Source organism: Thunnus maccoyii, chromosome 1 (genome assembly GCF_910596095.1).
Source record: "Thunnus maccoyii chromosome 1, fThuMac1.1, whole genome shotgun sequence".
Classification (NCBI taxonomy): Eukaryota; Metazoa; Chordata; class Actinopteri; order Scombriformes; family Scombridae; genus Thunnus; species Thunnus maccoyii.
Window position 1 is genome coordinate 40,506,221 of NC_056533.1, and position 27,399 is coordinate 40,533,619.

At 43.1% G+C, this 27,399-nt stretch overlaps 2 protein-coding genes across 2 annotated transcripts in view; both read left to right on the forward strand.

Moving 5' to 3' along the window:
• On the forward strand, positions 1-27,324 carry LOC121896195 (NLR family CARD domain-containing protein 3-like). Its single transcript, XM_042409938.1, has 10 exons — positions 1-348; positions 9,244-9,366; positions 12,142-12,231; positions 12,422-12,650; positions 12,896-14,693; positions 15,134-15,307; positions 15,739-15,912; positions 23,227-23,400; positions 25,504-25,550; positions 25,705-27,324. Exons 2-10 carry the CDS (start codon positions 9,292-9,294, stop codon positions 26,247-26,249), a joined length of 3,306 nt encoding a protein of 1,101 aa, XP_042265872.1. The 5' UTR covers positions 1-348; positions 9,244-9,291; the 3' UTR covers positions 26,250-27,324.
• LOC121903260 (NLR family CARD domain-containing protein 3-like) overlaps positions 1-27,399 on the forward strand; it is a 116,414-nt gene that overhangs the window by 47,534 nt on the left and 41,481 nt on the right. The window lies entirely within an intron of this gene.

Sequence of the window (27,399 nt, forward strand, 5' to 3'; positions counted from 1 at the left end):
GTTTTTATGGCACATTTTTGCTCAAATGCAACAAAAACAAACTCCTGGGTGATGGAAGTGATTTCTGATTGATTCGTTACCAGAAGATCAATCTTCCAAATCATAGTGTAAAATATTCAAGCAGTTTAGGGTTAATATGATGTTTATAATTATATCCACCATAATTACTGTTCCACACGTGACAATAACCTGTCAGTAAGTGAAGATACTGAGCAGGTGACAGAATAAAGTGTAACACCGGCTGCGGGTCACTGTGACGTCACACCTCTCCCTTCCCGCCTATTTCCTGCCTACATTTACTTTCTCTTTCTCTGACATGATGGCGCAGATTCTTTCCTCCATCTAAAGGTAATGTAACCGACAGTTTCAGTGTTTGACTCTTTAATGGCTGTTTGTTCGTGTTGTTAGTGCTAACTGCTGTTAGCTTAGCTCCTCTAGAAACAGCAGAGCTTTGATAACAGTCCACTCAGGACGTTTATCCGACATTATTTAAACCGTTTCCGGCCTGTTTCAGGTCGCAGTGATATCCGCGGATCGGGCGGACCGGGTCATAAAAATGAACATTGTGTTAACCTTTCCTGCTTCAGCGTCCAGACCGTGGTCGGGAAGCACAGGGGAGACTTAGTTTACTGCTCCAGGGCCGAAGTCATCGCTAACTCCGGGGTTAACTCCCTCCACTTTATCAACAGGTAGCAAGCAAGAAACGGGAACTCAACTTCAGTCTTGAGGAGTTGCAGCATTTATTCTCTGTCAGAACAGCTCGAACTGTACATACACTGTATTACTGTCACAGCTAACTGCTAACTTAACTCTCTCTCACTGCTCCGGTCGCCCCTAACACAGTCACACACGCTCGCTCTCTCGCTCTCGCTCGACCACACGCATGCGTCACGCGCACTTCCTATGCACTGGGCTATTTCTTAAAGAGACTATGCCACTCGTATAACACTACCCCCACTCTGGATGGCATTACCCCATAATTCCACTCCAGCACAACGATACACATCAACATTTTTTTTTCTTACAGGTATACAGTCCTCATTTGTAAAGAGTCCATCTGAAAGGATCCAATGTAACCAGCATATTTACAGTCCATTGTAGGAGGGAACTAGCGACAGGTGCAGTTTCTCAGTGCAAATATGAACATGTAGCAGTCTTTCTTATAGGGTGCACACATCACAGCCTAGCATGATAAACTCTGGAAGAGACATTAATAACACTTACTACACAGGCATGAACTTGTCTGAGCCCTAAACGGCGACTGGGAGCATATGAAACTAACTTTACTGCATAAAGGTGTTCCCTTAACAGAAAAATACAGTTGTATCACAGTGGATAATTATTATCAAACAAGTACTCCTCAAGTTTCTTTTTTTTTTTTTTTTTAAATGTAGTAAACATATAAAATAACAATTAGCTCCAACAGTAGCAAACAGTACAAGACATTTCCCCTCATTCTTTTTCTCTTAACACTGGGAATTGTCCTTTAACCCTCGGAACTGTCCATCAACTGTCCTTAATGAGCCACCCACTCACCATACCTGGCCGGGGGCCTACGACGGCGGCTTGGTCTTCGATGACGACGACCCACCTCTCCACCCCCACTATCCTGAAAGTCACTGGGGGAAGGAGAGTCCGGGTGAGGAAGGTTTGAGGGGGGGGAGATAGCAGATGCAGGGGTGTGCCCTGCTGGATCTGGTGGAGTGTTGCCGGAGGTCTCCTCCATGTCCGCGTTGGAGAAGAGGCCAGAGAGCTCCAGGTCTGGGTCTGCAGAATCCGTGTCCAAGGCTGGAGGTGACACCTCCACCGGTGCCCAGCCCTGAGCCTGCTCCATGGCCCAGGTGTTGTCCATCAGCTCGCGGCTGCGATAGGGCTTCAGCTGATCATGGTGAACCACTTTCACTTTGGTTCTTGGGCCTTTCTGGATGCGATACACTAGGTCATCCAGCTGCCCTAGGATGAAGAAGGGGCCTTCATATGATGGGAGGAACTTCCTGACCTTGTTCTTGGCCTTCTTTGTGCCCTTGATGAGATACCACACCGCATCTCCGACCTGATACTGTGTGCGGCAGCAGTTCTTATCATACTGCCTCTTTGCACGTTTCACGGATTCACCGAGTGCATCCCTGGCGATTTGATGCGCCAGCTCCAGCCGCTCACGGAGGCATTGAACATACTCAGGAGCAGAGGGGGCGGTTTCAGAGTCAGGGGGCAAGCCTGTTACGAGGTCTACCGGCTCGCTCACTTCCCGGCCAAACATCATGAAGTTGGGGGTGAATCCAGTGGAACTGTGCCTTGTTGCTCTGTAGGCCATGACAGCATAGGGGATCATGAGGTCCCAGTCCCAGTGACAGCGCTCCGCTGTTGTGGCCAAAATCTTTTGCAGGGTGGCATTAAACCTTTCTACTTGGCCATCAGACTGAGGTCGAAAGGGCGTGGTGTGTGTTTTCTCGATACCGAACAGTGTGCACATTTTCTGGAACACTTCTGACTCAAAGTTCCGACCCTGGTCACTGTGCAACATCTGTGGTGCCCCATAGCGACACACCCACTCAGAGGCCAGCACTTCAGCCACAGTTACTGCCTGGTCATTGGGTAAGGGGAAGGCTTCCACCCATTTTGTGAAATAGTCCTGTATCACGAGCACATAACGGTTCTTGCGCTCTGTCTCATTCAGTGGCCCCATAATGTCCAAGGCGACACGCTCCATTGGGGCTCCCACCCTGACGGTTCCCATGGGGGCCTGTGGTGCCTTAAGGGGCCTGGCTTTGGACGCACAGCTGGTGCAAGTGTGGCACCAGAGGGCAACATCCTCTCTCATTCGGTACCAGTAGTATCGAGTCTGCAGCCGTGCCACAGTGCGCTCCACACCAAAATGTCCACCAACTGGTCCCTCATGCATCTGCCTCATGACGTCAGGCTGGAAGGTGCGTGGCAGCACCGCCTGTGGATAGTACTGAGTGTCATCCAGACAATAGAACCGCCTGACTAGTATTCCATCTCGGACGTAGAGCCGCTTCCACTGGCTCCAATAGGCCTTTGTGGCTGGACTGTGTGGGGAGACTGTATTCCATGAGGGACGCTCGCCACTGGCCTCCCTCCATGCCCTGATAGGCGCAATGTCTGGGTCAGCCTCCTGGGCCTGTTGCAGCTCTTCCAGGGACCAGCCAGGAAACAGTGCAGTCTCCCTGGTCCTAGTGAGATAGATTCTCTCAGGGGGCTTTAAATTGTCCATGTCTGTGTGTAAGGTTTCCTCTACCCCCACTGGAGTCACTGTTGTCACGGCTGGATGTCTCTCTACCCCCACTGGAGTCACTGTTGTCACGGCTGGATGTCTCTCTACCCCCACTGGACTCTGCACCGCCTGGTTGATGTCAGAGTCCAACTCACACTGCACAGCTTGGTGCCTGATGTTTGCTGGAGGAGGGGCGGGGCCCGGCAGTTTACATGGACAGTTCTGGCGACACGGCTTCCTGGAGAGGCTGTCTGCGTTGTTGTGCAGCCGGCCAGGGCGATGGATGATCTCAAAGTCGTACTCGCCGAGTCTCTCCAGCCATCTGGCGAGCTGTCCTTCTGGCTCCTTCATTTTTGTCAGCCACCGGAGACTGCTATGGTCAGTGCGCACGATGAAAGGACGCCCCAGGAGGTACTGCCGGAAATGTGACGTGAACTCCACCACAGCCAGAAGTTCCCGCCGTGTGGTACAGTAGTTCTGTTCAGCTTTAGACAGTTTGCGACTCCCATAGGCCAGCACACGCTCCCTGCCCTGCTGGACTTGTGACAGAACGGCACCGATGCCGACATCGCTTGCATCAGTGTCCAGTATCATGCTACCCTGGTCTAATGGGTAACCCAGGACTGGTGTGGTGGTTAGCAGGTGCTTAAGTCTGTCAAACGCCTCCTGGCATTCAGTTGTCCACTGGAAACGGGCGTACTTCTTGGTCAGGGCATGGAGGGGCTCTGCCACAGTAGCAAAGTCTTTTACAAATCGGCGATAGTATGATGCCAGGCCGATGAACTGACGAATCTCCTGGATGGACTTTGGTGTGGGCCACTCCTGCACCTTCTGGACTTTGGAGGGGTCAGTAACAACACCATCTGCCGAGACAATATGACCCAGGTAGGCTACTTGACGACGGAAGAGGCAGCATTTAGCAGGTTTGAGTTTCAGGTTAGCTTGGTGCAGCCTGTGGAAAACCTGGCCAAGTCGCTGCAACATTTCTGGCACATCCCGGCCCAGCACAATGATGTCGTCCAAGTAGACTAGACAGGTCTCCCACTGCATACCGGCTAGGACACGGTCCATCAGCCGTTGGAATGTCGCCGGAGCATTGCACAGTCCGAATGGCATGACATTCCATTCAAAGAGTCCACTCCTGGTGCAGAAGGCTGCCGCTCGGCGAGCTCTGGGGGTCAGTTCAACCTGCCAGTAGCCAGAGGCAAGATCCAGCGTGCTGAACCATCTGGCGGTGGAGAGAGTGTCAAGGGTGTCTTGGATGCGGGGCAGTGGGTAAGCATCTTTAATGGTACAGTCATTTAGGGCCCTGTAGTCTATGCAGAGGCGGTACGTCCCGTCTTTTTTACGTACCATCACTATGGGTGAAGCCCAACTGCTGTGGCTACGACGGGCCAGTCCAGCCTCCAGGCTCTGCTGTATTTGTCGGTCAGCATCCTGTAGTTTCTCCCCCGCCATCCGGCGCGGTGGCTGCTTAACTGGGACACCTGGCCGAGTCACAATGTCGTGCTGCACCAGGGACGTGCGGCCAAGGTCGCTGGGTCCAGTTGAAAACACACTGTCATAGGTGCACAGCAGCTGAGCTAGCTGGAGCTGCTCCTCTTTGTTGAGCTCGGCTGAACTCTGGTTGTAAAGCTCCTGCAGGTGCTGGGGAACGGTGGGATGTTCTGGCTGCTCTGGCTTGGCTGTGGTGGTGTCAGGCTGCAGGGCTTTTGCAGGTTGGAGGAACCCTGCGATGGCCCCCTTTTTGAGGGTTACAGCTGTATTGCCCGGATTAAAGATGCGTAGGGGTACAGCTTTAAAGGGGTGTGACTCCACCAGGACACGGGCAACTAGCACTCTATGTTTCTCAACAAAACCTTTGGTGGGGCTTAGCATCATCTCCCCCTTTACAGGTTCTCTAATGCGGGTCTGGCCTCTTACCACATACTCCCGCCCAGCCTCCAGTACCACAGTCCGGGCCACTCTCACTGCATGTGTCTTTGGTTTGCTTAGGGTGTGGAAGTATGGCACTTCCTCACCGAACAGTACAATGCGGTGGTTTCCAAAGTCCAGGCGTGCTTGGGCTTGGGTGAGAAAAGGGTGGCCCAGGAGGGCCTCGTCACTGGCAATGTCAGCAACCAGGAAATGCACGCTCACCTGCCGGTTATTGATCTGAACAGGGATGTGGGCCTCCCCCATCACAGGAACATCTCCAGGCCCAACACCTAGCAGAGTCTTTACAACTGACGGCTGAAGTGGGGGACGGGCATCTGGGTGAATAGCATTATAATGGTGCAGAGGCAACACACTTTTCCGTGCTCCACTGTCCAGAACAGCACAGACATCCAGTTCATGCACTAGCATACGAATGCTCATTTCTTGATCATGGGTTTTAAGATGAAGCACAGTGGGCTCTGGGCAATCATGGGTGGCTGTTGGGGCTTGAATTCTGGTCATTTTCTTAGGGGAGGGGCAATTTCTTTTCATGTGGCCAATCCCAGAGCATTTATGACAACGAATATCCTCCCACTTAATATCCTTGCTGCTTTTCTGTGGGGTCGATGTGCGGTGGAAGTCCAAGGTTTTTGGCTTATAACTGACAGCTGGGGTGGCCACAACAGTCTCTGCTTCCTCTCCCTCAGTTCCTTCTCTAACCATAGCAGCACGGGACCTCCGTTCTGGTGTATTATGTGCCACTGATTGCATGAGGCTGGTGACCCGCGACACCGCCTGCTTGGTGGTTTCGTGGCGGCGCGCAATGTCATAAGCTTGGGCTAGTGTGCGGGGTCGCCGTTCTAATAGTTTCTGTACAATCTCTGCATCCCCTACAGCATTTGTAAAAACTTCAACGCCTATGGCGTCCTGCTCATTATCAGTCTTGTCACTGTAGGCTACTGACACTTGCTCATATATGTCATCCCTCAACACATGAAGAGCTTCACCTGGTTTGCGGACCCGCTGTCTCAGTTCAATGGCCACGGCAGCAGCGTGCTCTGAACAGGGGCCATAAGCAGTCTCCATCTCCTCCACCAGACGGCTGTAGTCCCACTGAGAAGACCGTGGATTTCTGTGGATTACTGCCCCTGCTGCACCCACCAGACAGAACTTAAGCTGAACAGCCATAGTCTTTTTGGACCAGTAATTTGCTTTAGCACAACTCTCAAACCGGTGAATGAACTCTTTCCATGGAGTGGTGCCATCATACTGACCAGGACGTAAGGTGGGGACTCTCTCCTTGTGATCATAGTCATCCTCACTTTCAGATGAAGGCTCATAGTATGTAGGACTGGGCTGGCGTGCACATGACTTGGGCCGCTCACATTTAGGGAAGGAGTGCTTTAACTGTACAGTTTGATTATTGCCCTGCTCAAATGAATGTCCATAGTTAGTGTCTTTGAGTGAACAGCAGCAAGGGGTGTGCAACTGTGGGTATGTTGGGAGTGAAGAGTAACAGGGGACTGGTGTGCTCTGAGCAAAACTCCCTGGATGGGCTGATGCAAAGGGGTTTGCACTGGGTGTTGCAGTGGCCGCAGCTGATGGCAAAACTGTGCTGTATAGCTGTAATGGCTGGACATGGGCATGGTGATTGAGCACATGGGGGTACGAGTCTTTGCTTTTTGTGTCTGCCCCACAGTCTTGGAAGCAGTAACTTTCCCCGTCGGCATCAACAAAGGGATTAGTGCTCGCTAACTTTAGCCGAGCTGGCACATAAGATGTCTCACTCGTTTGCTGTTTCACTGTAACAGTCTCACTTTCACATAGAAAGGGGTTATAATGTCCATTATTTCCGTTCCTTTTACTCACATAGTCCGTTTTTATTTCCATTTCACTTACTGCAGTCAGTGACATGAACGGATTGGAGTGACTGGTTACGTTTCCAGACTGACTGTGCCTGTTATTGGCCGCGGTGCGCTGGTTAGCTGCCGCCATTTTAGCTTAGCTTCTTAGTCAGGCGGGGAAACACAGGAACTTTTGCGGACTTTTCCGGTTTATTTCACCGTTTTGCTCACCACTGCTGCTGCTTATCCTGTCGTGAGAGGGTCCCTTCGTGGTCGCCAGTGTTAACCTTTCCTGCTTCAGCGTCCAGACCGTGGTCGGGAAGCACAGGGGAGACTTAGTTTACTGCTCCAGGGCCGAAGTCATCGCTAACTCCGGGGTTAACTCCCTCCACTTTATCAACAGGTAGCAAGCAAGAAACGGGAACTCAACTTCAGTCTTGAGGAGTTGCAGCATTTATTCTCTGTCAGAACAGCTCGAACTGTACATACACTGTATTACTGTCACAGCTAACTGCTAACTTAACTCTCTCTCACTGCTCCGGTCGCCCCTAACACAGTCACACACGCTCGCTCTCTCGCTCTCGCTCGACCACACGCATGCGTCACGCGCACTTCCTATGCACTGGGCTATTTCTTAAAGAGACTATGCCACTCGTATAACAATTGTGATTAATAACAGATGGGTTGCAGGTTGATGAAATAATCCCGCAGCAGAAACCATCAGTGCGTCTCATTAAGAGACACAGCAGCGTAACTTCATTGATGATTAAACCTCCAGACACACAGACAGGACCTGATGTTAATTAATGTTAATTAGTGTAAATTAGTGTTATGTTAATGAATGTTAATTAGTGTTAATGAATGTTGTGAGTTCTTCTACACACAGTCCAGGTTCAGACAGGGAGACTGTTTGGAGTAAAGCAGTGTCCTCCTGATCAATCCTGAGCTCCATCACAGCTGTCTGATCATTTAAAGTTTCATTCTGTTTCTCTGTCCTGTCAACTTTATAACTACAGTTTCTAGTTTTACTGTTTAAATGTCCCACGATATCTGCTGCAGTGACGTCACATGGAAACCTTTAGTTCCTGAAAGCAGCATCTCTAATCTTTAAAGTAAATCATTAAAGAAACTCTCACACATCAATACAACACACAGTAAAGCTGGAGAGCAGTAAAGTCTACAGGGACCATAGAGGAGTGAAATATAGAGCTGTTTCTATTTCTACTACAGGACTGATGTGGAGACAGCAGGGGGGTGAGGGGCTTCACTTCTTTTATTCAATAAATACTGTAGTATTCAGAAAGACAGCACTCATCTTATTGACTCTCCTCCAACATGAACTAGTGTCGCTTCTTTATGGAAATGTGTCATTAAATGTGTTTGGAAGCTCTTTATTGAGACTCATTTAGTTTGGAACTCTTTACTAGTTTTTTGGAAGGATCCATCTGCTTTTGTAACTTATACTACATTCACTCCAGTACTGTACTTAAGTACAACCTTGAAGTACTTGTACTTCCTTTTCCTGCTACTTTATACCTCCACTCCACTACATTACAGAGGCAGATATTTGACTTTTTACTCCACTACATGTTTTCCAGCTATGATTCAGATTTTAAATGAAAAGAAATGATCGTCTATAAAATATGATAAAGTGTGAAACAACAATAAAAACAGATACATCAATCAAATACACATCTACATTATAAAAGTGCACATATAGAGTAACACTCACTGTTATTGATTAAACTACCAAAAAGTCCACTGAGCACTTTATTAGGAACACCTGTACAATCTAATGCAATCCAATACAACAGCTCTGCCATCAGTTCTACTTTTACAAAGCTTCTACATTTTCAGTACTTCAGTAATTCTACTTTGTTTATTATTGAGGTCGTAGTTGCTGCTGGTGTACATACACTTTTTAATATAATGCATGTCAGATGACATTTACTGTGACTTATCAGATATTTCTTGCTGCACAGAGTTAGAATCCCTGCTAATGAGTTAATTAATGAAGTTTGCATCATGTGTGCTGCTCTTCACTTCACTGCAGCTTCATGACGCCATCTAGTGGACTGATAGTAGAAGTACAGCAGCTGATGGCAGCTTTCTCTGCGTCACACTGCTGTCAGGCTGCATTCACACTGATATATAACAGAAAATAACAGCCAATCACAGGAGGAGCAGCTGATATTTAGGATTTGACAGGAGAAATGATGTAAAGGATGATTTGTGTTTCCTCTCCAGGTGAAGGCAGAAAGTGTGTGTGACTGATGTGGATGTGACTTCAGCAGCATGGATCAGTGTGAGGACAGAGAGGAGGGAGTCCCTCCCTCTAAAAGCTCTCTGTGTGGGGAACATGACAGCCAGACCAAAGCTCAGAGGTGAGATGAGGATCTCTAACTGTCCATCACTGTTCTCCACCATCATTATTCACACTCACTGTCACATCTGACACTCAACTACTGAATAATAACTCACAATAACTCAGAATGAACGACTGACTTTACTGTGTTTCTCTAAACTTGTGGCTGGTTTTATATCCAACATTAATCTGGAACTCAGAATATCTGTTGCTGATTGAAGTAAGAAGAGTTTAACCAACTCTCTGCAGAAACGTTTGGGACATGACTAGTGTCTTCTAGAGGTTTCTGACTCTGTCCTGCTAAACTTTGGGTCTGATGACCATAATGCCCCCCGGAGCTTCTAACAACAGCACTGAGGAATATTTCACAGTGTGTGAATTGTTGCTTAAACAAGACAAAAGAAGCTTCAGAACTTGTTTACAGATCATAGTTGATTCAAGAGGATTGATGATCTGTCAAAGCAAGTCTATGATTTCATGCTGAGTCTCAGAATGACTCAAAGGGAATTTGATGATTTTAAAAGTTCATGTAAAACTTGGTCCGAGAACTGTAAAGAAACCCGGACAGAAACAGTTTATAAAAGTCATAATATTGTTGTAGATGGCGTTAAAGAGTCTGGGAGAGAAAAGATGTCTGAATCTGAAGAAAAAGTGAGAAAATTAAAGCTGCAAGCAGCGTTGAACGGGCCCTCGCGCCCCCGTGCAAACATGTAAAGTTTGGTGCAGACTGGAGCAACTTCCTCTGTCATGGTGAAACATCATTATTATTGATGAGAGTTTGACTTGGAGAGATCAAACTGGGTTAGCAGAAAAATCAATAAATCTATTGGTATAATAAGGAGGGTTAATCATCTTGTCACCACAAACTGCCTCCTTACTCTTTATTACAGTCTAATTTATCTCTACCTGTCGTATTATAATATAGTTTGGACGAGTACTTTTCCTACTAAACATTTTGTTATGATTGCAGCTCGATCAGAGTTACACATCTCATCTGCTCCTCTGTTTCAGAAACTGCAGATTCTTACTATTAATAACATCAATATTTCTCAAATATGTGTTTTTATTTATAAGATTCTAGTGCAGTGAATATTTCTGAGCAGTTCAAGACTTTAAAGCAAATTCACACGTCCATTTTTACTCAACTCATCGATCTTCAGATCTTCATCCTCCTAAATTTGATTGATCTCAGGATTGATAAACTGACTGAACAGATTGATAATTGACAGAAAGGATTGTTAGACACAAGAATGTTTTATATTTATGGAAGATGAGAAAAAATCTAAAATGTCTCATTAAAGACAAATCAAAGAAAGAAAGAACATGAGATACAATGCACGTTATGTATACGTGTTTCCTTTTCATGTAAGTGTTTACTGTCATAATTAATGAAAAACTTTTGGTAAAGAGACAATGAAGGTTTCTCAGGCTGCATTAAAATCAAACCAGAACACAGAAAACAAAGTGAAAAGGTGTTTTACATTTCAGTGTTTGTTGTCTTGTCTGTTCTTTCATGCAGCACAATCCATCTCATTAAAACTGCAAACAGTCTCACAAATGGAACTAAACATACAGTCAGCAGTTCTGTCCCTCAGCCCACAGGAAACTGTTTTATTGTGAAAGGCTGTCTGTCATGTTTGACTTCACCTCTGCTGGTGTTGATAAGCTCCGCCCATGGCGCTGCCTCCAAGCTGTGATTGGACGGCTGATTATTTTTCAGTTTGACAGGAACATCTTCATCTCAGAAAGACTCAGCTCCCTCTCTCACAGAGCTTCTTATTCAGTGTTGGCAGGTGTTTGCTGCCCTCTGCAGGACAACACTGACATGTAACACACCTTCTCACTTTGTTTCTGTGCTCTGATTTATTGTTTTCTTTTTCACTTTATTTATTTCATCTTGTTCAATTTAACAGACAAAACATTAATATAATTACAATATTAATCCACCTGATCCCTGAACCCTCATGTACCGGCTCCATCAGGCACAGCTTATACCAGTTTAGTTTCATACCTTTATTTCTTCTTCTTCCCTCCTCTCTTCTAAACAAATAAACAACATGAAACAAGAAGGGAAAATGAAGAAAAAAGGATCTTTTCCTTGTTTCTCTCACAGATCAAGAGGATAATATGATAAATGACTCCATTCAAATCAGAAATGTTTTGAAAATTATTATCAGGATCTGTATGGATCAGATGGGAAATGGACAGGAGATTATTCTCATAGTCAAAATTCAAGGAAGATACTAAACAATTGATTGATGAAGATGTTACACAAGAAGAGGAAGCTGATGACAACACATCTCTGAAAACACATAAAGCACCAGGGACAGTTTTTAAAACAATGTCTGGATCACCTTGTACCTCCTCTAACAGAGTCTGTACAGAGTAAAAGCTGCTTGATGTTGTGTTCATCCATCTGAAGGGTGAACTGGGATGTTTATAGTTCCATCTTTAGTTATTGAGGTTGGTACAGATTGTTACTGAGCCATAGAACTCCTGTAGAACATCCTCACTTCCTTCTTCTTCTGTTGATTCATCACCAAGTCGCCTGCCATCCTCTTTTCATCACTGGAGGAATTTGAACTCATCAGTCACTCTGTTCTGAAAGATTTCTATTAAATTCTGGGATTTAAACTGATGATTAATTCTTCATGTCTTTGGTTCTAAACTTCATGCTTTTCTCACTGATTATTATTCAGTTTGACAAGAGCATCTATGGGTCTTTAGCTTTAATAAGCTGTGTGCAGATTAGAGTCATTAAATGTCCTTAAACGTGATGTTTTCTCCACAGAGTTCAGCAGCAGACCTCAGAGGTTCCCAGTGATCAGTCTGCACAGCAGCATCAAACACAACTGGACTCCATATTTATGGTGTGTACATGTACAAACACATCTTTAATATCAACTCCATCAACCACAGATGAAATACTAAAGTACCATTCAGGTCCTAACAGTGTCCATGCTGCTCTGTTTAGACCAGCAGGCCTTCAGACTGACAGATGAATCGCATGTTGTGCTCTACCAGTTTAAATTAAATGTTCAGTTCATCTTTCTGTTCCAGCTGCTGGAGGAGAACATCGTCACTTTTGTGAAGAACGAACTGAAGAAAATCCAGAGGGGTCTGAGTCCAGATTACCCAGAATGCTTTGAGAGTCAGAGTGAGGATGAGGAGGTGTTGGACGGTGAGGAGGAAGAGCAGAGGAGGAGCAGCAGAGAAGCATTTCTGAAGATCACACTGCACTTCCTGAGGAGAATGAAGCAGGAGGAGCTGGCTGACCGTCTGCAGAGCAGTAAGAGGATTTTAACAGATTTAACATGATGGGGGCAACATGGGAGAGGTTTATATTTCAAACTCTGCTGTAAATATGCTGCACACATCTGCATCAGATCAGATCAGATCAAAGGCTGTTTGTCCTCCACCGATGAGCTGAATAAAACTGATGGAGGAGGAAAAACTATACAGGCACACTTACATGTTCAGATTTCTAGATTTTCTGTAGGATCCACTCACTGATTTCATTTGTTGTTCATTCAGGAACTCGTGCTGCAGAGTGTCGACATAAACTCAAGTCTAACCTGCAGAAGAAGTTCCAGTGTGTGTTTGAGGGGATTGCTAAAGCAGGAAACCCAACCCTTCTGAATCAGATCTACACAGAGCTCTACATCACAGAGGGAGGGACTGCAGAGGTCAATGATGAACATGAGGTCAGACAGATTGAAACAGCATCCAGGAAACCAGACACACCAGAAACAACAGTCAGACAAGAAGACATCTTTAAAGCCTCACCTGGAAGAGATGAACCAATCAGAACAGTGATGACAAAGGGAGTGGCTGGCATTGGGAAAACAATCTTATCACAGAAGTTCACTCTGGACTGGGCTGAAGACAAAGCCAACCAGGACATACAGTTCACATTTCCATTCACTTTCAGAGAGCTGAATGTGCTGAAAGAGAAAAACTACAGCTTGGTGGAACTTGTTCACCACTTCTTTACTGAAACCAAAGAAGCAGGAATCTGCAGGTTTGAAGAGTTCCAGGTTGTGTTCATCTTTGACGGTCTGGATGAGTGTCGACTTCCTCTGGACTTCCACAACAATGAGATCCTGACTGATGTTACAGAGTCCACCTCAGTGGATGTGCTGCTGACAAACCTCATCAAGGGGAAACTGCTTCCCTCTGCTCGCCTCTGGATAACCACAAGACCTGCAGCAGCCAGTCAGATCCCTCCTGAGTGTGTCGGCATGGTAACAGAGGTCAGAGGGTTCACTAACCCACAGAAGGAGGAGTACTTCAGGAAGAGATTCAGAGATGAGGTGCAGGCTAGCACCATCATCTCCCACATCAAGACATCACGAAGCCTCCACATCATGTGCCACATCCCAGTCTTCTGCTGGATCACTGCTACAGTCCTGGAGCATGTGTTGAAAAGCAGAGAGGGAGGAGAGCTGCCCAAGACCCTGACTGAGATGTACATCCACTTCCTGGTGGTTCAGTCCAAACTGAAGAAAGTCAAGTATGATGGAGGAGCTGAGACAGATCCACACTGGAGTCCAGAGAGCAGGAAGATAATTGAGTCTCTGGGAAAACTGGCTTTTGAGCAGCTGCAGAAAGGCAACCTGATCTTCTATGAATCAGACCTGACAGAGTGTGGCATCGATATCAGAGAAGCCTCAGTGTACTCAGGAGTGTTCACACAGATCTTTAAAGAGGAGAGTGGGCTGTACCAGGACAAGGTGTTCTGCTTTGTCCATCTGAGCGTTCAGGAGTTTCTGGCTGCTCTTCATGTCCATCGGACATTCATCAACTCTGGAGTCAATCTGCTGGCAGAAGAACAAACAACATCCTGGTGGCCTAAAGGGTTTGGAGGCAAATCAACACATTTCTACCAGAGTGCTGTGGACGAGGCCTTAAAGAGTCAGAATGGACACCTGGACTTGTTCCTCCGCTTCCTCCTGGGTCTTTCACTGCAGACCAATCAGACTCTCCTACAAGGTCTGCTGAAAAAGACAGGAAGTAGGTCACAGACCAATCAGGAAACAGTCAGGTACATCAAGAAGAAGCTCAGTGAGAATCTGTCTGCAGAGAGAAGCATCAATCTGCTCCACTGTCTGAATGAACTGAATGATCGTTCTCTAGTGGAGGAGATCCAACAGTACCTGAGATCAGGAAGTCTCTCCACAGATAAACTGTCTCCTGCTCAGTGGTCAGCTCTGGTCTTCATCTTACTGTCATCAGAAAAAGATCTGGATGTGTTTGACCTGAAGAAATACTCTGCTTCAGAGGAGGCTCTTCTGAGGCTGCTGCCAGTGATCAAAGCCTCCAACAAAGCTCTGTAAGTGCACAGATAGTTGCATTTATTTATTATTTTTTAAATACTCTGCTATTTTTCAACAGGAGGAAAAAATAAAGAACTTCCTACTTGTTTTTTTCAGTTTGTCTTCGAGATATTTTTCTAAACTATAAGGTCCAGCCTCTCTAATTTCAGGATTTCTGATTGGCAGAAGTTTTCCAACAGGATTTTATTTTTCACAGGAAACAAAAGCTGAGATAGAGAAACTGATCTTTGCTTTGATGTCATGCGATTTACATCATTACATGTCTGTTTATCACAGATTTTGTCATATTTAACTGTCAGGTCTCCAAGATGTTTAGAATAGAACAGCAAAGATTTTAACCAGAGCTGAGAAAAGAATTTATATCCAGCATCAGCAAGAGTCCAGAATCAGCATTTTAACAGATTATTTATCTTTTTGTTCATTACTGTCTCTCCAGGCTGAGTGGCTGTAACCTCTCAGAGAGAAGCTGTGCAGCTCTGTCCTCAGTTCTCAGCTCCCAGTCCTGTAGTCTGAGAGAGCTTGACCTCAGCAACAACAACCTGCAGGATTCAGGACTGAAGCAGCTGTCTGCTGGACTGGAGAGTCCACACCGTACACTGGAAAATCTCAGGTCAGATCAAGTCACAGTTTGTCTTTGAGATATTTTTCTAAACTATAAGGTTCAGCCTCTCTAATGTCAGGATTTCTGATCGGCAGAAGTTTTCCACCAGGATTTTATTTTTCACAGGAAAGAAAATGTTTGAATTTTCTAGTTTATCTTTCTTTGATTCAGCTTCATATACTTTACAGCACACATATATGAACTCTGGCGGAGATAGAGAAACTCATCTTTGCTTTGATGTCATGCGATTTACATCATTACATGTCTGTTTATCAAAGATTTTGTCATATTTAACTGTCAGGTCTCCAAGATGTTTAGAATAGAACAGCAAAGATTTTAACCAGAGCTGAGAAAAGAATTTATATCCAGCACCAGCAAGAGTCCAGAATCAGCATTTTAACAAAGATTATTTATCTTTTTGTTCATTACTGTCTCTCCAGGCTGAGTGGCTGTAACCTCTCAGAGAGAAGCTGTGCAGTTCTGTCCTCAGTTCTCAGCTCCCAGTCCTCTAGTCTGAGAGAGCTTGACATCAGTAACAACAACCTGCAGGATTCAGGACTGAAGCAGCTGTCTGCTGGACTGGAGAGTCCACACTGTACACTGGAAAATCTCAGGTCAGATCAAGTCACAGTTTGTTTTTGAGATATTTTTCTAAACTATAAGGTTTAGTCTCCCTAATTTCAGGATTTCTGATTGGCAGAAGTTTTCCAACAGGGAAACACTCAGGTCAGGATTCATCAACTTGTTCAACAGATGAACATTTAAAATCTGAAAGATTTTAGAGGATAAACATTAAACCTGTGTAGTTTTTACTACACTTCAATTTTTACTAAACTTCAGTAATAGAGAATTACTTTTCATGTAGATTTTTATTCTTTTCTTTTGTTTTTGTTGTTGAATTATTTAATACCACAGATGATTTTAAAGATTTTGGTAACACTTCATTTTACAGGTCCTCAAACTTCATGGTAATTAAGTGATAATTAGCAAGTAACTTCTTTGAAACTTCTTTGAAGTTACCCTGAAACATTTACCTCAAATTTAATTGTGAGTTGTTGCAGCTTAACTTCCAAGTAGTCTCTGTCTAGTTCCTACTGAGCAGACCACTACATTGAAGTGAGTTATTTCCGCTTAATTTCCAAGTAGTTTCTCACAAATTTCTGTATAATTTCAGCAGATCAGTCCAACTTTGTACCAAATTTCCTAGATGTCCATTTTTTTATTGTAGCCACCATAAATTGCTAATTACAAAGAAATACAACTTCATAAACAAGAATAAAGTTACTAATTGCCCATTTAAAAAGCCTCATTCTCATTAAAAGTCTCAAGAGGGGGAGTAACTTTTACAAAGTTTCTGACATGAAAACACAGCATTTGTGGGCGTTCGGTTCCCCTTGAAGTGCAAGATGTTTTCCTTATAACTACACCAGGCTCTCTCAATGTGTTGTGTATGAGACCCTGTCTGTGGATGCACAAAGTGTTGCCTATGGTTGACTTGATAATGGATGGAACCATCTTGCGACAGTCTTTGATACGCTCTCCAACAATCTGTGATTAAAAACAAAACTAATTAAAAAAAATTAAAAACTACAGAAACTAAACTAAAGCTAAACCAAACTGGACATGGAATTCAAAAATAGTATAGAAATAAGAGGCTATTGAAAAGAGAAAACTATAATAACCTGTGTGTGTATTTGAATATATGCTTGCTTCATGTCTACAGGTTCACTCAGTTTCCTAGGTTCACTAAATTCACTAGGTTCAGTAAGGAGATTGGTGGTAACAGACTCTACAAAGACAGAAGTAAGACTTCCAGCCCACAGAAAACACACAACAGCTGATTCAGGAAAAAAATGGAAAATATATTTATAAAGGCATTTTGTCCTGTTTCATTTTCCTGATGACTTCTTTTTATACATTCAAAGCATCTCTTTACAAAAAACTACATTTATTTGTCTGATGCAAATCTTCAACTCAATTATACCACAGAAATCAAATCAAACATGAATGAATGTACAACCAGAATTGCAGTAAATTAGAAATTAAGAAGTGTTCAACTCTCAGTGCTTCATACATAAATTAGATGTATCCTCTCTTGGACCAAAATACACTTATTATCAGTTATCGGTTCTTGATAGTCTTTGTTTTCCCTTTGAACTTTTCCTTAAGTTCCCTTAAGGTTATAAGTCTTATTTGGTCTTGAGTTCCTTCGCTTCAAATGTTGCTTTAACATTGTTTGTCCACCTTGAGTTTCTTTATGACATCAGTTGTAGTCAGTTTTTAGTCTTTCTTGGGCCCAAGAAGAAAAAAATAATCTGAGATCTCAGGAAAAATAAAAATAAAATATAATTCTCCTTAGTTAGGTTCCCTTTGATTTGGTTCCTACTGCCCCCTTGGAACAGCACAACATCCACATGTCAGCATCCCGACAAGATGAAGGCACCCACGGGCAGCGATGACGATCTGGATGGCAGACGAAGCAGCTCCACTCACAGATAGAATCGTCCCTCAAAGATAAACACAAAACAGCCCAAATAAAAGGCTGCAGAGCAGTTTTCCTACAATCTTAATTTCCTTGTTTCATTGTCCATCACATTACGCACACACAGAATTAAACAACCCTTACAATGACTAAAATCAACATTTCTGAGCTAAATTGTCTCTTTCCCTTTTTTTGTACATGTACATTTCAAATGAAAGCACATATCAGGCCTTTTACATTTTATAGTACATACACATTAGCTTTTAAGCCCATTTCAAATATGCACAAATTGCCTTACATGCTTTCCCAGCACTACAACCATAGATATAGAAACACAGATACCGTGTTCAAGGATTTCATGTGTCGCATAGTCACCATATTAGGGCGGTCAACAGAGACAGTCGACTGCTTGGAAAAATGCTGCAGGCATGTGCTGCATTTAGCTGTACAAACAGGGAAAACATTCAAAACAGGCATTGCAGGATTACTTTTCACATGTAAGTGACAATTTTATTGTATTTTACTGTTATGCAAGTTAGTAAACATGAAATATTGCTTCAAACTATCCTGAAAATGACCTGACACCATCGTGATGATGACTACCTAAAGAAAACTTGATGTTACTGAATAATTATTAAAGCACTAAGTGACCAGGTGTTAAACGTGATATTTACTTAAAGCTGGAATGCAGGACTTTTGTCTCCCCCTTCTGACAGTGAGAGTAAAGGGGGGCTCGGCTGTGATTGCCTGAGTACAAAGACGTTACTGGGATGAGGGGAGGACATTTCTCTCTGTTTGATAACATTAAAAGTAAAGTTAGACTTTTCTGTCGGCTTCCTGACTCATTTTTAAAAAGACGAGAGAGAGAGAGAAGCTGTGGTCGGGTGAGCTAGAGAGTGAATGAAGAGAGGGAGCGGTGGTAGTGAGAGAGCCAGTGAATCAGATCAATAAAACGTTATTTTCTGATTGTTTCATAGTGGTTACATTTTAGAGCAAAAACACGTCCACACCCCCACACACCTCCACTCAACCCCGCAGTGGTGCTGCAACACCTGATGTGGTCTGAATACGGCCTGATAGGCACACAGAGCCGGTAAACACAAATATGTTTTGACAGTCAAACGGCCCAAAAACATATTTTTTGACGGCCCATCGGTCCACCAGGATTTGTCCCAGTAACCTACTGTTGCAGCTGTAGAACAGTGGATAAATTGTTTTGAGCGTCATACAACTTCTGCAAAATGACTCATTTCACCATCAGAATTTGATCCATTTGGTCCAATAACATTTGGAAAGTCTAGAAAAGTCACACAATTAACGGTCAAACGGCCAGTGTGGGAATGTTGCACTCGACATGAGACTGTATACTGTGAAATACAGTCGCTCGCTGTGATCGGCTTAATCAGCATTGTGTGAACTCATTTGGCTTGAATGTAACAGACGTTCTTTCATATGTGAAAGTTCTGCCCTGCAGGTTTAACAGTGACCTCATTGTTTGTATAATTTACTTTAAAGAAAATTATAACACAAATCACACTCTTTACTGCAATATTTTTCATCATTTGGAGTCTGTCCATCTTTTGCAAGGATTACATTGATTAATTATTCTTCTTGGCTTTACACTCGCAAAGCTTTTATTGCACTTACAGTAGCGTATCACTGTCTGTCTCTCCTCTGCTGCGCTGCACACACACAGGGGCATAGACCAACTATTTATTCATTGAATTAAAATGTGTTACATCAGGATAGGTATCGTTATCAGGATACGAAATGAGCTATATCGAGAAATGTGAGATTTTGGTTATATTGCCCAGCCTTAGCTTGGGCATAGCTGTCAGATGGAAGGATTTTGAGCCAAATGACACTACAGTTCTTCATTAGGATAGTCATTTTAGGACAAATGATTATGACAGAACTGGGCAAACGTGCGTGTGAAGGAAGTTGTGATTCAGTTTTTGCATCTTTTCCTGACCATCTGAACAAGGTCAGAGTACTTTCAAGTCATAAGACTATAGTGTTCTTTGTAGTAAAGAGTGCTAATATATAGTGGGAACTGATTGGAATGATGAGCATGCAAATGATCTCTTTCTAACATAATTGGAATTACAACTAAATCTGATACTGAAAGTAAACCACTGTAAAAGTCATTTGCAAGATGATTTAAAAGAGAAAAATATGATTTCAGAGGAATGTGTCATGATACAGACTGTCAGTAGATGATACAATTTACTGATATTCCCAAAACACCTCATGATACAGACCATTGGTAGACAGTACAATTTACTGATGTTCCCTAAACGCCTCACGTGTAGGCTGTTGTTGACATCTACTATTTACAGATGTTTCCTAAACATCTCACATGCAGGCTAGCGGTAGACGCTATAATTTACAGAGTTTCCCAAAACGCCTCATATGCAGGCTAGCGGTAGATACTACAGTTTACCAATGTTCCCTAAAGGCCTCACAGCCTAGCGGTAGCTGCTAGCGGTAGCTGCTAGCGGTAGCTGCTAGCGGTAGCTGCTAGCGGTAGCTGCTAGCGGTAGCTGCTAGCGGTAGCTGCTAGCGGTAGCTGCTAGCGGTAGCTGCTAGCGGTAGCTGCTAGCGGTAGCTGCTAGCGGTAGCTGCTAGCGGTAGCTGCTAGCGGTAGCTGCTAGCGGTAGCTGCTAGCGGTAGCTGCTAGCGGTAGCTGCGCACAGACAAGTTTCTAGTCTCTCTTCAGTTACTGCAGCGCAGCTACTCAGACGTGTGTTTGGCTAAAATGAGTTAGTTTGGAAAGAGTAAAATAAGGCGTTTTAATGTCAGATTTAAATAAGCTGAAACCGAGTGGAGGTGGCGTGTTGCCAGAGAGAGAAAACTGCTAAGCTGCAGAGCGGCTGTGGAAAAAGAATCTTCGGGACTCCGGCGGGCGTTTCCCTCCAAATTAATGGATTATCCTGGTGAGTTAGCCACCCGAGGTTAGCTGGTTAGCATTAAGGTTTTGTTCCAAAATCATTTAATGGTGTGTTAGTTTACCAGGAAAGGTATGGTGAAGCAAAAAGCCAGTCAGGATATAATGTTTGTGTGATGTGATGAGAATATAGCTGATGCAGCTTTTTAGCCGCTAACCACTGTAGGCTTAATTGCAGCCTGGAAGCTAGGCTAAGTGCTACATGCTAAGCTGCTGTTGTAGCGCTGGGAAAGCACGTAAGGCAGTTTGTGCTTATTTGAAAAGGACTTAAAAGCTAATGTGTATGTACTATAACATGTAAAAGCCCTGATATGTGCATTAATTTGAAATTGATGGATTATGATGTCATTATTATTGATAGGTTTTACTCTTCAGACCAAAGACTGAGGAGTAAAGACCTTGGATATTCCAACAGTTTATTTTAAAGGAACCCATTAAAATTCTCAACAGAAGATGAAATAAAATAAAACAAACACAGAAACAACTTTTACACAGGTGACCTTGAAGAACCTATTAGGTTCATATTTTATTATCAAATTAGGATTTATTTAGTTTGAAAGATGTTTTTATAATAAATATATGAAGAAATGAAAAATTGAGATTGAAGCACACTATGTTAATATAAGAACTAGAGCTGCTCGATTATGGCAAAAATCATACTCACGATTATTTTGGTCAATATTGAGATCACGATTATTTAACACGATTACTTTTTGACTCATTTTTGCTGATGCAGATATGTGCACATATTTTATTCCAGCTGGCTGAGGAGACTATTACACCTGCAATCATAGATTGTATTAATGATCAATAAAGACAAATTATGAAGGAAGAACTCAGGAAGACTGGAGTTCAGGAGCTCAGCATTAAAACTTTAATGAACCTGCCAAATGGGAGCAGCAGTAGTTTTCTTTGAGTTTATTAGACAGACAGGATTAATGTGTAGGATTTAATCTTTGGTCCACAGTCTGAAGCAGAAGGTGGCGGTAATGCACCTAATACGCTGGTTGCCAACCGCCGTTATAAACCACAAAGAAGAAAAAAAAGGTTTTTTTCAAACAGAGTGGTACATCCTGTCAGCCGAGGGGTTTCCTATCTGTGCAGCCGAACACCACAGCTCCTCCTCGGACTATTACATCCTGACGGTCCCGGTGTTTCCTCCGCAGGCTCCACTTCACTGGATCCAAACGGAGAGCCGGGGCTAGCTGGGAGGCTAGCGGAGCGTTAGCCGCAGCATGACCGGAGGGAAGCACAGTCAGCTAGCCTCCCAGCTAACGTTAGCCCTGGCTCTCCACTTGGATCCAACCAGAGCACCAAGCCCCGGTTTGTTATTCAGGTTAAAGTGGGAAGAAGCAGCAGGTCTGTCGGGCAGCTGAGTGAAGTGCAGCCTGCGGAGGCAGAACAGGTTAGCCCCGGTTTCACTACAGACAGATTCACTCGCTACAGTGGGCGAGGAAATAAAACCAATGAATCAATAAGACAAACATTAGCATCAGTGGGTTAGCATCAATTGTTAGCATTAGTGGATTAACATCAGTATGTTAGCATTAGTGTGTTAGCATCAATAGGTCAGCATCCGTTGTTTGCATCAATTTTTAGCATCAGTGGGTTAGCATCAGTTGTTAGCATCAGTGGATTAGCATCAATTTTTAGCGTCAGTGGGTTAGCATTAATGGATCAGCATCAGTGGGTTAGCATCCGTTGTTTGCATCAATTGTTAGCATCAGTGTGTTAGCATCAGTGGATTAGCATTAATTTTAGCATCAGTTGTTAGCATCAATTGTTAGCATCAGTGTGTTAGCATCAGTGGATTAGCATCAATTTTAGCATCAGTTGTTAGCATCAATAGTTAGCATCAGTGGATTAGCATCAATTTTTAGCATCAGTGGGTTAACATCAGTATGTTAGCATCAGTAGGTTAGCATCAATTGTTAGCATCAGTGGGTTAGCCTAACCTGAAGACTCTAAACAGAGAAATAGAGAACAGGAATATTTGTGCTGCTGAGTCTCCTGAGTTTTGTTCAGCACAACCTGAGAAACACTGAGTTTTGTGTGATGAACTTTATTGTTTAGTGGATTAATGCACTTTAATCCACTTTTGGACGCGGCTCTGCTCTCTTGGCTGTGTGCAGTGAACTGATGTCCCTCTTACATTACTTCTGTAACAGTCAGATTACATTAATTCTAGGGTGAGTTTTTCTCTTTATCCTCCTGCTAACATTGACTGTAAATCCACATTTTAAAGCTGAAAACATTTTCTTCCTGGGGGGTCATGACCCCGGACCCCTTTAGGGGGTTCACATCTAAAAACATGCTGCTGAATCATCCCTCAGCTGCTGACTTTTCCCATCTGGCTGGATGCTCAACTTTCTGGAGCTCCCTGATTCAGTTCATCTTTTAGTTAGTTAGTTAGTGTGGTAACAGTTTGTTGTTGTATCTGACTGCACACAGCAGGACTCTCAGACTGTCTGACATGTGTGTTGTTTTGTGTGTTTGCAGGCTGTCAGGATGTCTGATCACAGAGGAAGGCTGTGCTTCTCTGGCCTCAGCTCTGAGCTCCAACCCCTCCCATCTGAGAGAGCTGGACATGAGCTACAATCATCCAGGAGCCTCAGGAGAGAAGCTGCTGTCTGCTGGACTGAAGGATCCACACTGGAGACTGGAGACTCTCAGGTACACTCAAAAAATATTTAGGCCTAATATGTAAGACTTATGTGTTTCAATTGCATATAAAATTTCCATCCATTTGAATTGCATAGTTTTGACATATACAAACTAATAAACTTAACATGAAGCATTTTTATAATTCAAACATAAATTAAACAAGCAGGAATGAGAGGTTATGTATTCTTATTAATAAATCCAATGTGTTTAAAAGAAATAATAACCAGGTTTATGCAATATCCCCAATTAACTTAAAATGCATCAAATTAATGCACTTTAAATGAATAAACCCAATGTATTTTAAATGTATCATTTTGAAAACTATGAACAGTGTTTCTGCTATAACAGTAAATGCCAAAAATAACACCAAATATCCACTCATTCAGAAATCAATAGCGTTTGGGAGCCTCTGAGCAGCGCTGTTTCGAAACGCGAGTCAACGTCTGTGTTGTTGCCATGGAAACTGCAGGTTGCGTAGCTCCTTTTAAAGAAAAGGGCAGTACGTGAGCGAGTGTTTAAGCAAGAGAACGATCGTCAGAAAAGTGACGGTGAATGTGAGCAGAGCAGAGGAAAAGGTGAACAGTAAGGTCGTATTCAGACCCAATCAGGCGTTGCGGCATTCAGCCGCAGGGTGGCGTGGAGGTGTGGGCGTGTCTATTTGTCCTCCGGAACATAACCGCTGTGAAACAATCATAAAATAACGTTTTATTGATCTGATTCACCGGCACTCTCTCTACCAGCGCTCCCTCTCTGTCCTCATTCACTCTCTAGCTTGCTCGACCACTGCTGCTGTCTCTCTCTCTCTCTCTCGTCTTTTTTACAGTACAGACTAAAGTGTGTCAGTCAGTTAATAAATGCTGCAGCATGGGGGTTAGCTCCAGAGTTAGCAACAATAGGTTAGCCTAACCTGACGACGCTAAACAGATGAATAGAAGCAATGGGGAACGGAGGAATATATGGCTGCTAATCCCCCACCTACCCCCACCTTAAACAATAACTAAAATACATTAAAAACAAAACATAAAACAGTCAGATTACCTTCACATTTGAACAGTTTAATATTTATTTGGAGCATGTGGCCAGTTTGGGTGTTGCAGAAAGTCAAAGGCAGCAAAACGTCGCCATACAACAACATCACACTACACCATTTCCATTCAACAACATAACACACTGACATACAGCACACACCCACAAAAAGAGCAACCAAAACATGTGAACAACAAATATATTAAAAAATCTATTTAAAAAAACAAAACAAAAAAGAAAACAAAAGGAAATACCGTTCTTACATGCACGAGGTTAAAGAAAGTGCTCCCTTTTCAAATATTTACTTATTTTGGCACAGTTGACCACTTAGACAAATGCCTATAAAGACAGGCAAACAGTTAAAGGCTAATTGAAGGTAACCCTGAACTATGATTAGTAATTTCAGAAGCATAACAATTCCTAGAATCTGATCTTGAAATTAGAATCAAAAACATTGTGAAGGCTCAGGTGAGGCCAGTCGGCCTTAAACACTTTGCTGCTTGTTGCATGACCAAGAATAGAAACGATTCTACTTCCTGAGTTTGATATGTAAACCAATCTCACACGTTTGAACTCATTGACTTCAACCATATTCAAACCATGTTCATATGTTTTAATTGATCACATTTCATTATTTTTAGAATTACAATATTTCTGCAGATTTTATGAGATTTGAATAAATCCATTTTCAAATTGTGGTGATTGAATGAAAATGACAGAAATCCAAATGCTTAATAATAAATGATGGCATGAATGATGTTTTTGAGTGTATGGAGAGAAAATGTCTGATAGAGGAGGAAGAGCTGGAAACATTTTCTCTGTCAGAGCTGATCACACATCTCAACTCAATCTTTGACTTTTTGTTATTTCTAACTGAAGTTTCCTGTAAATGTTGAAAGTTCAACCTGATTAGATTCAATCAGGGTTTCAGAAGGATTGGGATACTGGATTCAGATTGGATCAAAGTCTATCAAAGCCCAACCCCACATTTGAACAGAATAATCAAACAGTAGACTAGAGCGATGTAACGTCCATGTTTGCATGCTGAAAGAGAATGTGCTGCTCTGACCCCCCTCCTCCTTTCAGGCTGCAGCCTGCTGGAGTCCGATGGTTGACACCAGGTCTGAGGAAGTGTAAGTGTGTTTTTCATTTCATTCATGAAAACAAAGCAAACTTCAAACTGTGACATCACTCATTCACATCCTACTGAGGATGAAGATGATGTCATCATCAATCAGATGATCGATCAATAACTGCAGCTGTATTGTGTCTCGTTCTCTCCATCAGATTTCTGTCAACTCACACTGGATCCAAACACAGCAAACACATTCCTCAAACTGTCTGACAACAACAGGGAGGTGACACATGTGGAGGAGGTTCAGTCATATCCTGATCATCCAGACAGATTTGATGTCTGGCGTCAGCTGCTGTGTAGAAATGATCTGACTGGTCGCTGTTACTGGGAGGTCGAGTGGAGAGGAAAAGACGTTGAAATATCAGTGAGTTACAGAGGAATCAGCAGGGAAGGAAACAGTGATGACTGTTTGTTTGGAGGGAATGATCAGTCCTGGAGTCTGACCTGCTCTGCTGATGGTTACTCTGTCTGGCACAATAAGACAGAAACATCCTCCTCCTCCTCCTCCTCCTCCTCCTCCTCCTCTGTCTCTAACAGAGTAGGAGTGTATGTGGACTGTCCTGCTGGCACTCTGTCCTTCTACAGAGTCTCCTCTGACACACTGATCCACCTCCACACCTTCAACACCACATTCACTCAGCCTCTGTATGCTGGGTTTTGGCTCTGGTCTGGTTCAGTGTCTCTATGTTCTCTGTAGGAGGAAGAGTCTCCTCCTGTTAGAGAAACTTTCTCATGTTATTTAGTACCAACCTGATCTCTCACTGCTTGTAAATGCAGTTTCTAAACCAACATGGTTTCCACATGACTGACAGTTTGTTTGACATTTAAAAAGTGTAAAAAAGAAGCTGATGTTCTCAGAGCAGATAGCTCAGTCTGTTAGAGGACTGTTTGGAGGTTCGGAGGTCGTGGCTTTGATCCTTATGAGTCTCAGTGAAACTCAGAAGCTCTCAGAGAGAAAACCACCAGCGGCTGAAAGTTTACTGAAACGTCAAGTTGTGACCAAGGTATTTAAAAATGTTGGAAGAGTTTTGCCCACTAACTATAACTCACATAATGACAGTAAGTATCCGCTGGCCTATAGAGGCTCTTTGTTGTTTTTACTCTTATTTGTTGTTCAATTAGTTGTTTTTTTAATCATATAGTCAATTCAGAAAGCGACATGTTTTTATGTGTCTCTACTGGATGTGCATGTAGAGCTGTAAATAAACATTATGATTCAGAGATTCATCAATTCATGGTTTTGTCTATAAAATGTCAGGAAATTGTGTAAATTGTGTAAAATGCTGGTTGTAATTTCACAGAGTCAAAGGCCACGTCTTTAAATGTCTCATTTTGACTGAACTAAAGTCCAGAACAGTCAAATATTCTGTTTATTATCATGTAAGACAAAGAAAAGCATTCAATCTTCACACCTGAGAAGCTAAAAGCAGAAAATGTTTGCTTCAAAATGACTCAAATGATGATTAAGTGTTAATTTAGTGTTGATGGATAATCAATGAATGGACTAATTGTTGCAGCTCTGGCTGTATGTGAACAGAATATTAGAGGACAAACAGCTGACAGTTTAGCGCCTTACTAAATATCCACAATAAAAAGCTCATTTACAGGATCATCAATCTGTTTACAATCTGTTTGAAATGTTTCTTATTTCCTGTTTTTGTGTTGTACCAAGTAAAGTTGATCATTTGTATGTTTATGTTACTCAGGCAGAAATAAATGGAACTGCAGTATCACCTGTTATGTCCAATAAAAAAGGATCATAAATAATAATAGAAGCTTTCATTTGATCTTTATTGTCAGATTCAGAAAAATGGCACTCTAATAATAAGCTGAACATTATTAATAGT

What these genes read in the sequence shown, in the direction of transcription:
- LOC121896195 (XM_042409938.1), top strand. Translation starts at nt 9,292, where the DNA reads ATGGATCAGTGTGAGGACAGAGAGGAGGGAGTCCCTCCCTCTAAAAGC. An exon ending in AAAGCCTCCAACAAAGCTCT is followed by an intron (nt 14,694 to 15,133) that starts GTAAGTGCACAG and finishes CTGTCTCTCCAG; the next exon opens with GCTGAGTGGCTGTAACCTCT. An exon ending in CGTACACTGGAAAATCTCAG is followed by an intron (nt 15,308 to 15,738) that starts GTCAGATCAAGT and finishes CTGTCTCTCCAG; the next exon opens with GCTGAGTGGCTGTAACCTCT.